We start from the raw sequence: 13,850 nt of genomic DNA on the forward strand, positions 1-13,850 counted from the left end.
AGCCAGTAGATTTTTCTAGACATTTGTGTCTTTAGCTGTTAAAATGAGAATGCTAGTTTTAAATGATTACTAGCATTCCTTCCAGCAATAAAGTCTATGATTCTTTGAGTGATTAGTAAATAAGCCTATGCTTTCAAACTGATGGAGGTTAGAAAAAATGTTTTTCCCCTGTAAACCATCAATATCATGTGTCAATGCCAGAGGCTGTTTGCAGACTAACATCCACGGCAAGGAAAACATCAACAAATTCATTCTTCAATGATAATTCATACTCTACCTCATTTGTGAAGGATAGTTATTTCAGGAAGGAATCTCTGGTTTAGTTAGGGCAATTGATTAAAGTTGAAAGTGAAATCATAAATGAAAGTCTGTGTCAATTTCCTGAGCCTACTGCTTAATGCCAACACCTCACTCTTAAGTCAGTAGTTTCACTGCAGTCCTATGTAATCAATTCAGAAAGCCCATGAATTTGGTTCCTTGGCATAGCAGCTCATAATTTATAAGTCCTTATACTTAAAAAAGATGTTTCTATTCATCTATTTATTAATATCTTTCCATCTTTTAAAATTTATTTCCCCTGAAAGGGAGGGCAGGTGAAGTGTTTTCTAACTGGCTGAAAGTTCTAAGTATTCTTGTGAATTAGTGTAACTCTACATCCCAAGTAACTCTTAAAAATGGAAGCATACCACCTGTTTGGAATATAACAATATGGCGACTTCCATAATCAAAAACATAGCCAAGGACCAGGGAGCAAGTGAAAAATGAATATAGCATGGGGATAGAAAAAAACACCCACACAGTCTTGGAATCTGAAAAAAATGAGTTTGTTACTTCCTTTAACGATGAATCATAGAGACAAAATTTTGTCTCTATGATTAGGTAGGAAGTGTATGTTGCTGCCATCTTTTGCACTGCATCAGTGTCAGGTTTTGCTCTAACTTGTGCTAACAAGGGTTATCTTTGGGCAAGCAACTTAGTCATTTTAGGGTTGTGTTTGCACATCTGAAAAAAAAGGGATAATGATAACAATAATTTGGTCATTATTCTGACCAAATTAGTGTCTGCATGTAAGTTCCTCAGCAGTGTAGTAGATACCTCCTAGATACCCACCAAGTGTTGATTCCCAGCCTTGCAGAAACGCTATTGACTAGTTGAGATTCAACATGCACTTGATTTTGAAAGTTCATCTTTTACTGCCCTTCAGAGGCTCTTTCCTTCTTCTATTCTCTATACATTAGTAACCTTGATTTCCTGATTTTGATGCTTAGAGATTAGAAGAGCAGATTAGAAGGTGTAAAGGACACCAGGAGAAAAAAGACAAGAAACTGAACAAAATAGAAATAATTTAAAAATCACAGCTATCCAGGGCCATTTAGTGAGGGGAAAACAGCCCCTCATGCCTCAGTAGTCACTCAGTAGGCTTTTGTATTTTACAGCCAGATATGATATGAAGTATTCCAAATGATGATCTTGATTTACCAAGATTAAATTCAAGTGTATATACTCTGCTGATTTTAGAAAAAATACAATGACTTCGAAAGAAATTAAATATAAAAAGGACAAAATTTTAAGTAAATAATTTTTTGTATGTTTTTCCGATTGAAACTTTAGTCATTCAAAACTCTTAGCCATAGATATGAACTAGGTCTCTAGGCGTTCCACAGAAGCATGATCTTACTGAAATATCTTCTCTGTGTCTTCAGCAAATAAACCAGGGCTTCACACATTCTGTGGAAAAGGATAGGCATTTCTTTTTCTTTTCTTTCTTTTTTTTTTTAAGTTTATTTATTTTGAGAGAGAGAGCATGAGTGGGAGAGGGGCAGAGAGAGAGAGAGAAAGAACCCCAAGCAGGCTCCATGCTGTTAGCACAGAGCCCTATGTGGGCTCGATATCACAAACTGCAAGGTCGTGACCTGAGCAGAGATCAAGAGTCTGATGCTTATCTGACTGAGCCACCCAGGTGCCCTGGAGTAGACATTTCTAAATACTAAGTTAAAATGATTTTTATGCAGATGGCCTTTGTTTGTGTTTCAAGAATGAGCATTTGACAGAAATTACTTGTGGACTTTCACAGTAGCAACTTTCTCAGATTCTTTTCCCTAGGACTTGGTGTTAGGACGGTTTACCCGGGTGGGACCCAGGGGCTGACACCTTGATTCTTATAGTGTCACATGTGGTTCTTTCATAGTGTTACCTGTAATTCTCTGGGAAAAAAAATTTGAATTTGGTCTGGTTTGCACATTAAAACAAAAGCATTTTCTAAGTTATCCCCATAACATAAGTTAGTACAAACTCAAGCGATAATCCATTATATACTGACTCAGTACCAAAAATATTGAATCAAATGAACCTGATATGAATCAAGAAGTGGGCAGATGCAGATACCACAGAGAGCAAACATGTAGAATCCAGCACCATCAGAGGTCAACCAGTCAAATACCAGAGCTGGATTTTTCAAAGAACCAGATAATGCCAGTTTTATGGCCATTAATAACATTTCAGTTATATAAGCAAAGATAAGAGCAATAAAAAAATAAATTCTGCTTCTCAGTGTAATCTGATTGCCAGCAGGGTTCAGAAAAGAACTTTCTCATTGTGCACGTGGCATTGCATTATAGACCAGTGATCATTCTGCAGCCCCCTCCCCAAACTTCCATTTCCCTTTTATGGACAGTCCTTAGTTCTGCCAGATCTCTAAGCTATTCCAGGGAGGCAGATTCTTTGGTTTCCCCTTAAAAGCTCTTTGATTGTGCCTCTGGTAGTTAATGCACCAAATGGTCTTTAGGGGTATTTCATACGTGTGCTCTGCAGCTAATCAGAGTGCCTTGGCCCACTGATTTCCTACTTCTGTGTTTTCCACATGTTTAAGGGCTTAGTTCAAACACCAGGCCCACCCACTTCTGGAGAGGCATGGTAGAGCTCAGCTCTGATTTGGGTCTCTGCCTCAAACAGAGATTTTCCAAAGGATATCCTGTAGTGGATGAATCATTCCATTAGGCCATGTTCACTTTTCAAACCAGGAAGCAGAGTGCCTGTTCTGTAGGGAAACTCAGATAAAGTTGTTGTGGCTGTGCTCAGAGCGCTTATAAATATTGTTGTCAGTGTCTTTGATACAGGTTCCATCAAGATAGTATGTAAACACTGACAGGTTAATTATGTGTTTTAAAGCTATGTTTATTGAGAGCTGATAGGAAGGCTGTGAAATGAGTCCTTTACATATTGCAGTGACAGTTTTCTCCCCCATGTCTTCCCTAGCTGATTACTCCTCATGCCATCCGTGTGCAGACCCCTCCTCGGCACATCCCTGGTGTTGTAGAAGTCACTTTGTCCTACAAGTCGAAACAGTTCTGCAAAGGGACACCAGGAAGATTCATTTACACAGGTAAGAACCACTGCAGATGGTGGACACAGAGCTTTTCCTTGGCCTTGTGAGTGTTTTACTTTATCTTACATGTATACGTGTGCATTTTATTTTAAAATCTAGTTTCCAAGACCCTCTTTCTTTGTCCATTTCACCATATATATGATTACACGTCTTGCTGTTATTATTATTATTGTTGTTATCATCATTATTTAAGATTTCATCTGGGTGTTCATGTTGAACGACAGGATCAGTAGAAATAAGTGGTTGGATACCTGAAGAAGCAGCATGAGAAATAAGAAAGGGGGAAGAAGTTCTAGACAATTCTCAGTCTATCTGGATGTTAAGCCATCTGTGTTGTGCTTTATTTGCTTTATGGAGTTAGGGATGTGCTTTAGTGCAGTACAACTTTCTTCTAGCCTGGTCATCGCATTTGTGTTAAAGAGAATTGGTAGTTTTCGTATTCCATTCTGAGTTGGCACTTTCTTCTCCTGTAAACTGCATTTTGCCCTCCCCAAACAGTCTTTGCACATGGACCTGCCTTGTGGTAAGAAGCTAGGGTTGCAGAGTGAATGTGAATTGATCACCCAACAGATGGAGAGAAACAGGCAGGTTCCCTGGGGAAATGCAAGTATGCAGCCTAAGGGTCCAGTGTGTACTTTAGGAGAGCCTCAGATTACAATGTGCTAGCCAAACACCCACGGATCTTTCTATAATTCAGATGCTGGTTCAGTAGCTCTGGGTGGGACCTGAGACCCTGCATTTATTACAAGCTCCTAAGTGAGGCTGGTGATCTTGGTCCAGGGACCACACTGGGAGAAGTGACATTCTAGGCCCTCTGCTTTGTATTGTCATTACTGCATAACTGTCTCCAGGAACTTGTCCCACGTTTCCATCTTCATTCAATGGACGACCACAAGGCCTGATTAAGTATAGAGCATAAGTTGCTCTCACACAAAGAGGCTCCAGGACAGTGAAGAGATAACTCTGTTAGCACATCCTAATTATAACCATACAATTAAATGGACAAATTTTATTTTGCTGTAACATTTTACCTCAAAGCATCTTTCCTTTTGTATTTTAGTACTAGGGATAAAACCAACTATGCTTCTTAGTCTCTCTCTCTTTCCTTCTCTCTCAAAATTATAAAAACAATTAATGCATCCTGACCCTTGGAAATGCCTCCCAGCCCTTTAAACAAAATGCAGGTTTGGTGCCTGTCTGACGATTAGTTTTAGTTAATTGAAAATTATAGGATTGACCCAAGAGGAAAATTTTGTTTGCACTCCAATCACTTTTACAAATTAAGGAAAATTACCACAATTTTGTTTAGCTAAGGTTTCACACTGAGTTCAAGAAATTAGCTCAGCCATCCCAACAAAGTCAGCACTTTGTTAGTGAGCACTTGAAAAAATAATAGTCTATCTGGAGTTTTGTGGTGTATACAAACGAAGCATAGAGAAAGCTATGATGCTTTATAGAAGTAGGCCAAGTGTTTTTAATTAGGCTCATTGGTTCAGTGTAAGTTTTGAAGAACAATCAAACTAGCAGATTAGCTGTTTCTTTTAAAGCTAGGATTTCTTGCCATTCATTTTTCCCATGAGAACTTCCACATAGCACTATTTTTTTTTTACAAGCCTCATTATGGGCCTGCAGGAAAAGGACCAATTGAAACTTCTGATACTGTAACATTCCCCACCATCATTCCGATGGATGGGAGTTTTTCACAATGTTCCTCACTGAACTCGGTGTTCTGGAACATATTACAAAACCACAGAGGCCAAATGTTTTCTCTGAGGAGTTTGGACTCTGTTTTTGGCCAAAAACATTTAGGCCTTGCTGGCTGCTTATTTACTCTGCTATTAAGAACAAGAAAAAGGAGAAGAAAAAGAAGAAGAAGAAAATGCTTGTGTGGTAGGAGGTACAAGAGGCAATCAGGCATGATTCCGCTTTGGTGACAACATCCCTGCCCATTAATGGTTCCATTTTGTGGTCAGGTCTCATTTAGAAGAAATTATTTTTAATCAGTGTTCAACAAAATATCCCCTTGAGCCACCTGGCCATAAAAGTTAAAAAAAAAAATCATCCTCGGTAAATTACTTAAGTTCTCAAAAGAAAATAGCTAGGGACCCATTATGATTTGGAATTTTTTTAACCATTAAAAAAAATTGCCATCAATTTCAGAAATCACATCTTGGAAAACCTGTATCATACGGGAATTAAGATCAAAGATAAAAGCGGCAGATTTGCAAGTCTAGCAAAGTAGTTAAGGATAAGAGAGATAAATCCTTGGTGTGCATGCACATGTGTAAGTGTGCAGGAAATTTAACATATAAAAAAATACTTTTGCTGATTTTGCCTCAAACTGTGGGAAATAGAAAAGCGACTTAGTCTTTTAAGTATTCTAGGAGAGAATTTAACTTCTCTCCATGTCGGAAAATAAAATTTTAAAGAAATTAACACAAAAACTTCCCCACTGATAGAGTTGGCTATTAGCTTGCTGTGACATTACATCATTTCCAGCAGAAGAGAATTTTTTTTAATTGGTGAACTAAACATGGCTTCTTGATTAGCATTAAATGCTGCTACCTAGGGTCACTTGTTCATGGCTGGTGCTGCTGGCCCCTGTGATTTACTCAGTTTACCTCTATCCTTGTTACCACTTACCAACCAAGGCAGAGATGGGTCATAAAACCTTTCTGTTCTTTGTATCAGAACAACCACTCAGGTCAGTGTAAATGTGCAGCAGTCCTTTTCTATCTGCCTGCAGAAGCTCCCACTTCATTTTCTTTAATTTCCATAGCATTTCAAGGTGTGAAACTTGATTTTTTGGATGGGGTAAGCCAACCCTACTGTTTCTTGGTGGAATGGCACTTGGAATTTTTCCCTTAAAAAGTGGGGGATGGGGATATCCTAGGACTGAACCTCACAACCCAAACTTAAGAATTTGTTGCAGTTTTCTGAGTGTGTGAGGGAGTTTGGGTGTGTATATGTCGAAGTCTCTAAGAATCCATAATTGAGCCAGGAACAGCATGGCCTAATCTATGCAAATAAAGGCAGACTTTTGGGGGAGGAGGAAAGGATTTGTCTAAACACAGATTGCCTGCAAGCTGGCTCCACTTATAAGGAGTGTGAACGCTGCTCTCCATCATTGGTTCTTCAGATCAGGGACGCAGGAGGCATTCTTAGTCACCAGATGTGCAGGTCTCTGTGTTTGCCCAGTGAGGGAGCAAAGCAAATCCCAAGTTGAGCAGAACAAATAGTACTTCCCAGATCTTATTTATCATGTCCAGTTATTCTTATGTAAGTTCAGGGCAGAGATGACTTTAAATTTTAAATAATGTTTCCTAATAGAAGGAATAGCATTTCCTTCTAATGACAGGACTGTTTTCAAAGCCCTCTAATAGTGTGTGGTCAGTCAGACCTATAGGAAGTAAATCCACGATAAACCTCCACTTCCGTGGAAAGAGGTCTCTCCAGTACCTTTGTTGTTCTTGCAGCTTGTTTTCCTGCTGTTGTTACATCTTTTAAGAGCCTTGGATCTTTTAGAATTGTAATCTCTCCTGCTAAGCTTTAAGTAACCTTGGGAGTTGATAAAGAACTCCAAGGAGACTTCAGAAGCTTCTTCAAAGTTCTAGAGTTGGTTTTCTTGATAAGAAGTGGCCAAATCCAAATGCAGTTTTACATCATTGCAGTTCTTTCTCCACGGGAAAGGCTCCTATCTTTGGGAAAACAATGACTAGAAGAATAAGCCATCAGGATGTGTCTGATTAGCTCAGGTGTGCACGGAGAGCTGTTGACTGCCAGCTCTGCCAGATGGTGAAAGCCCCAGTGGAATGATCATGTCCCAGCTCAGATTTGGGTTAGGCCACTTCTCAGATCATTCTACCACCAGGTTCTGCCAGTCTAAGGATTATTCACCAAACTTCCTGCCCCTGTAGAAGGACTAACCCACATCCCTGTATATTAGTCTCAGAATTAACTTCGAAATAAAAATTCTTCCTGGAAATACTTCCTGTTTGTACCTCCTGCCCAAAACAGCTTTGCATGTAGGAGGGCCCATTTTGGCTAAATAAGCTCTGTGGAACTTGATGACATGTGCCATGTCTTCCAAGTTTTCCTTTTTTCTCCCTATTCCTTTTGTTTTCTTCTCCTTCCCTTTCTCTTCCTCCGTCCCTTCTCCCCCTGTTCTTTCCTCCTCCCATTCTTTTCTCTCTTACTCCCAAGGAGACAATATGGCCTAGTGATTGAGGGCTTGGTTTCAAGAGGTGGTGGGTTTGGATCGAATGCTCAGCTCTACCACTTACTATGGAGGTTATTTTGGGGACATCATGTGATGGTTCTGAACCACAGTTGCCTCATTTTTACAAGGGAATAATCCCTTACCGGCGTTCGTTTTAGTATCAGGGAAATGTATGTAAAGCACCTTTCGTGAGCTAGTATGAACACCTAGCCAGATACTAGTAGTTTCCATTAATAAATGATAGCCATTACTGTTGTTCATTAATCTTTTCTTTTGTTGCGGAGTCCCTACCATGGTGTAGATATTTTACATATATTTTTTATCTTCACCATCATTTCCTCGAGGGCTAAGAAATGTCCTTTAGGGATTTTAGTAACAAAACTGTAGACACCCATAAATAAAAGAAACAAGTAGCACTAACCAACCACAAATAAAAAGAGCAAAGTATGAATAAGGTAGCAAGAAAAAGAGATTTATAAATATGAATATAACAATTTTGATACAACAAATACTTTCTCGGGAATAGCCTCAAACAATAAATATTTTTATAAGGCAGCCCTGACTTATAATGTTCTCTGATGCTGAATTTTCAGGAAAAACACATACCTGTCTTTTTGCTTCCATTCAAATTTCAGCCCTTCCTCTGGAGGCCATAGTAACATGGGTATAGTCTATCACCAGCCCTTTCAAAGGTGTTTAGGCTATAATTGCTTCAACTCCAGGTTCAAAAGGTTCAAGGCCAGAAGGCTCTGTTTCTAGTTCTTGAAACGCTCCTCCACAAATGAAGGCTGCCACCCTGGGGATAAACAAAATTATCAGTTATAGGGCAGAAGTAAAGAGCTTGTATCTAATGCAGCTCATGTTCCGTGGCCTCTTCTTACACTAATTCATTGTCAGATCAGTCTTCCAAAAAGCCACTGTCATAGCTTTACCCTGCAGAGAAGGCTTCCCCTTTTGCCCACTGTATGTGAGATGTGGCCCAACCCCTATGCTTGACGAAGCTTATGGCTCCCTGTGTACTCAGCTCCACTCAAACCAGTCTCCTCATCAGGCCTCAAGGTCACTTCATATTTAGCAATTCTGGACATGGTAATTCCCCTATAAGATCAGGCTCAGACTCTGTTTCCCCTCTGCAGTATTCTCTGGCCATTTTAGTATAGTGGGCAGAGCACTGGGCTGAGATAGAGGAGGCCTGGCAACACCAGCTCTGCTGCTAACTGGCTCTGAGATGTGGGACAAATTGCTTCCATGCTCCACTTTCCAGTTTCCTCAATGTAAAATGAGTCAATTGCACTAGGAGACTTGATGTTCCCTATGGCTCATCTTGATTGACTAGAAAAGTTTATATCCTTGGATCTCTTTTGTTGCATGTGCTTATTAGACCATTCATTTATTTATTCCCTTCCTTGTGTCTTTAGATCTCTTGTTCTGTTCTTAGGTACACAAATTACAAAAAGTCTACAAGCTCTATGAGAAAAGGATTACCCTTCCCTGATCTTATACTATTTTGTACACTGTGTTGAAGCAACTTGACTCATATCTTACTTGCAATAGATGTTCTCTAATAATTGATTGACATATTGCCAGGATCAATGGGTCCTCATTGATTTTTGTGCTCTGGATGACATGGAATGTAAATAAGAGCTGTTAATTAAGAATCTATCCCCTTTTACTTGAAGTTTTACATGCAGGAGAACACAGTAGTTGGAATTTCTGTTAAAGAAAAAAATAGGGCTGGCTCCATATTATAAATATTCTTCATTTTCTCTCATGTAAAATAGGAATCTTTTAATAGTACCTATATCTGGGAGGGAATGGGTCAGTATATGTAATACAGGGCTAATAGTGCCTGGTACAGTGTGAGTGTTCCCTAAAAGTAAACTCAAAAAGAGAGAAGCAGATAATAGGAATGTTCCTTTTGAAAATCCAAAGAACAAATTTTTTTTTGGTATTAAATAAGTGCCATATTTCATCATAATTAAAGAAATTATTTCTTTCTAGTCATTAGAGTAGGAATCAAAAGACCTGGCCTCTAATTATTATTTTAGCACTCCCTGTTGTTCATTCATTCAACTCACAAATATCTCTGGATTGCTTGTTCTATTCTAGGCAATGTTTGAAACAACCTTTGGCAATATTCTAAAACAGTGTTGAGCAAAATAAGATGCAATTCCTGTTCTCATCGCTATTATGGTCTAAGAGGGAATGTAGATACTTATAAGGTTACTATTTCAAATCTGGTAAGTGTCCGGAAAACAGGAACTGAGTTCCAACAAGCATATAACAAGGATATAACAAAGAAACCCCAAATGGTCAGTTAGAGATATTTTTCCTTAGGAAGAGATCAGCTGAGGTTTGAAGGATGATTAAGAGTTAACCTGGCAATAGGTGAAGGGTGGGAGAAGCGTGGGGTTGAGGAAAGAGAATGAGTGTTCCAGCAGAGAGGAACATGTAAGAAGGCATTGAATGAGAGCAAATGTGGCATCTTGGAAGGCTGGAAAATTCCAGTCAGGCTGCAGAACTAAGAGAAAGGAGAACGGTGACAAAAAAGGCTGGAGAAGTGGTCAGGGACAAGCCTATGCAAAGTCTTATAAGTCATAAGGAGAGGAGGACTTCAGTTGCCATCTTAAAAACAATGGGAAGTCCTTGAAGTGTCAGAAATGACAATGGACATGACTAGATTTGCATTTTGGAAAAAACAAAAGCAAAACTCTCTGTCTGGATGGCACTTAGAAAACCAGAATGGATGTTGGGAGACCTGTTAGGAGATCATTGCAGTAGTCTAGGAGGGAGATTTGGTGACTTTGATTTGGGTGGTAATGGGTGGAGAGGGAATAAAGTGAGAAAATTCAAGAGGTATTGAGGAGGACATAGATGGGACCTAGAGATGGGTTCGCTGTAGGGGTGAGGGAGAGAGAGAGGGGTTAATGCTACCAGGCTTTTGGCTTCCTCAGCTTAATGGAGGGAGGGGCCTTCCCTCCTTTGGGCATCCCAATGGTCTTGTGAGTATCAGTGAAGGAAAGAATGGGCATGAAAATGTTCTGCAAAGGGTCATATTCTACACATATGTTAATTGTTAGAAAGACAGGCCTAAGCAAACTCAGGAAGAATCAGGGAAAGGAAGGCAAGAATGTGTTTTCTCTTATATCAGATTGTTTTCACTTAGGATTCAGCTGAGAGAGTGCTGTGTAATGAACACTTGACTAGCAGTTCTGCCTTAGCGGTGTCCTAATTGGAAAAGATTCAAGAAGAAAGAAAAATTAACAGGCTGCTCCTGTCCACATGTCTTGAATATTACTCCAAATGAGCCATTTACACACAAAGAAAAGAATTCAAGGCAGAGGGAATATTTATTCTTTTTGCTTTTGCAATCCAGAGGGCAAGTCCCAAGCCTCACTCCTCTGCTGAAGGGAGTTTTTTCACAAAATGTGATTGCTCCTGATCTGATATATCAGGTTCAGGTGATCCTGAACCCTCTGGCATTTGTGAAGTTAAACACTGTTGGTGCCATAATGGGGACAACAGCAACAAGAATCACTAAAAGTACCCATTGTACTTCTGTGACATCTATAAAATGAAAGCCGTTTCTGCAAAGAATAAAGCTGGTCTGAAGGAAGCATATTATTTTGCATATTTTACGTACATACTTTCCAAGAAATATGACCTTTATTTCCTATTTGGAGTGGAGTGTAATCAGGACTTGAGTAGCTAGTGTAACAGGATCATTAAAAGGGATATTTTCACTGACATTAGAGGTCTAAATGGCCACTAGGCCTTATATACAACCTTGGCTTTTTCCTGTCTACCAGAGTTAATAAGTGATAAGGCCGGGAGAGAGATAAATCACAGAAATCCCTGTCCAAAGAAAACATATTGACTACAGCCAGGCAAATAACAGACCATAACCAACGGTCCCATTCATCATTCATGTAATAGGGATATAAAGTATTTCCTACCAATGAAACCATATAGAAGGAAAAGGCAGATAAGCTTCCCCAATCTAAGGCATGTGATTTGGTTATTAAGGGACATGAACTATTTGTCACATGGCTTTAATCTTTAAGATGTGTTGCCATTTCTAAACTATAAATTTCTGGTCAGGGATTAGAAACCTATTAACAATAAAGGTAGGAACTGAGCTTTATATGTATTCTTGCCAACATAATGCAACACTATAAAGTCTTGAACCTCTAATCTATTTAGTATGATATAACATGATTTGGTTTTCAAAGCCAATAAACTATTTTGAGGTTTGCAAGGCTTTTGTTTTTGTTTTTACCCAGCATCATGATAAATTAACCCTTCAGTTTTTTAACTATGCATGTTGAAACTTTCTCTAACATCCTGAGTGGGGGGTGGGGGTGGGTAAGTAAACCACGTTTTGTTTTTGTTTTTTTTTCTTTTTCTCGTTCTCGAAGATTTATTCCAAATGTTTGGTGGAGGATTATTTTCTGTTTTATTCGTCCATGTTTGCAGTGGTGTGGATGCTAGTCTTTCTGTTAGTTGTAAACTAAGTGATGTGGCGCCCACTAGAGCATTAAAACTTGTTTTTCTTTATTGCAATGTCGTACATACTGACTTCAGATAATTTGGGAAGTACCGATAGAAAAATAATTAAGATAATATTAAAATTGCTCACATTTCTACCAGTATAAACATAAACACTCAATAAATGTTAGCTGTTAATATTTCTTAATGGCATATGTCTTTCTTCTTCCTATGCATATATCTGCCTCATTACCAAAATAGGGTGATAACTTACATAATATTAGGTAATTTGTTTTTTCACTTAATATGTAGGAAACAATAAGGTGTTATAAGTTTAAAACAATTTTTAGCCTTTAATAATCATTCCACATCTTAGTAGAATCTTATAATGAGCTATATCTTTATCTTGTTGTAGCATAGATACCTTGAATTTGGGTTCTGATCTTTTTTTGTTCCTGAAAACCTCAGCACAGGTAAATAGTCCTATACGCACATTCTTCGGTGTACACATTGGTGGGGACTCATCAGCCAACCCCAATTAAGTGAGTGGACCTAGCTCTGAGGGCCTCCTATCTCAGAGGCCCCGATGTCTCTGAGGTTGGTTCTAGCTCCCAAACGCACATTCAGCTACAGTGTGGAGTTCTTTGTTTTCAACCTGAACCACCCGAGGGTCGATGAATTCCATGAATTTTTCCCCTGCCATGTGAAGCAGTACCATACTTTTCATAATAAAAATGGGAACTCATCTAAGAGGCTTAACAATTCTGAAACTGAATCAAGTCCAAAATTATAACAATTAGGTAGGAAATTTAGGCCCCTCCCTGCAACCTCCCTTCCCCAGGATAGCAACATTCCCTGCTAGAGTTTTGAACTCCTCTTTTCTCTCTACTGGTTTTCTGACAGCTTTCTTCAATTTTATCTTATCATTTCCTCTTTTTCCACACTTTTTTTTTACACTGTTGTCTCTCTCAATCTTCTTCCTCTAAGTGTTACTGAAATGTAAAACATCTTCCCTTCCCCTCCCCCCCACCCCCACCCTGAGAATCTGGGTGAGGCCTGCTCTATTATTGGCTCATTTTATAAGAAAACTTAGAAAGGTGAAGTGACTTCCCCAGGGTAATGTAGTTAATAAAAGGAGGAGCCAGAATTTGGACCCTGGTGGAGCCTGCACTGTAAATTTCCTGAGGAGCCAGGTTAGCGCATTCCTTTTTGGAATTACGTGATTCCCTCAAATTTGATTGTTGGTGATGGGAGAGTGTGGGTATTTCTAGAACATGTGAGGACTGACAGGAACTGAAGCTTTCTGTATTTTAAACAAGTCAAATCATTATGAACATAATATACACTCATACAGAAGATCTTAAAAACACAGAGTGAAGTGATCCATTATTCCAATCCTCAGAAATAATCATTATCAATATTTTTAAATCTTTCTTCTAATATTTTTCTTTGTGTCACTCTTATGAATTTTTATCAGAGTAAATCACAACATGCTTTTATAACTTTGCATCCTGCTTTTAATTTAAATTGTAAAATAAACATTTCCTCTGTTAATTCAAATTCTTCCTAAATGCATTTTAGCAGGTATATAATAGTCTGTTTTGTGGCTACATCATGATTTACTTAGTCATTCCCTTGTGTTGGATAGACACATTTTTTCTTTCATAGAACTTTCACCTTTGTATATGCCAGAGTAGAACATGTTCTTGAATATAAAGCATTCTCCAATTTTCCTAATAAAAAGTTTTTCAGTTTTAG

The 13,850-nt window shown here is 38.7% G+C and overlaps 1 protein-coding gene across 2 annotated transcripts in view; it reads left to right on the forward strand.

Annotated features, from left to right (window-relative positions):
• Window positions 1-13,850, forward strand: part of EBF1 (EBF transcription factor 1) — a 389,099-nt gene that overhangs the window by 306,738 nt on the left and 68,511 nt on the right. For both annotated transcript variants that reach the window (XM_049647877.1, XM_049647878.1), the window contains exon 10: window positions 3,256-3,382. In XM_049647877.1, the coding sequence (XP_049503834.1) occupies window positions 3,256-3,382 (127 nt within the window). The remainder of the gene's footprint in view (window positions 1-3,255; window positions 3,383-13,850) is intronic.

The sequence above is a fragment of the Panthera uncia genome (assembly GCF_023721935.1).
Source record: "Panthera uncia isolate 11264 chromosome A1 unlocalized genomic scaffold, Puncia_PCG_1.0 HiC_scaffold_17, whole genome shotgun sequence".
Classification (NCBI taxonomy): Eukaryota; Metazoa; Chordata; class Mammalia; order Carnivora; family Felidae; genus Panthera; species Panthera uncia.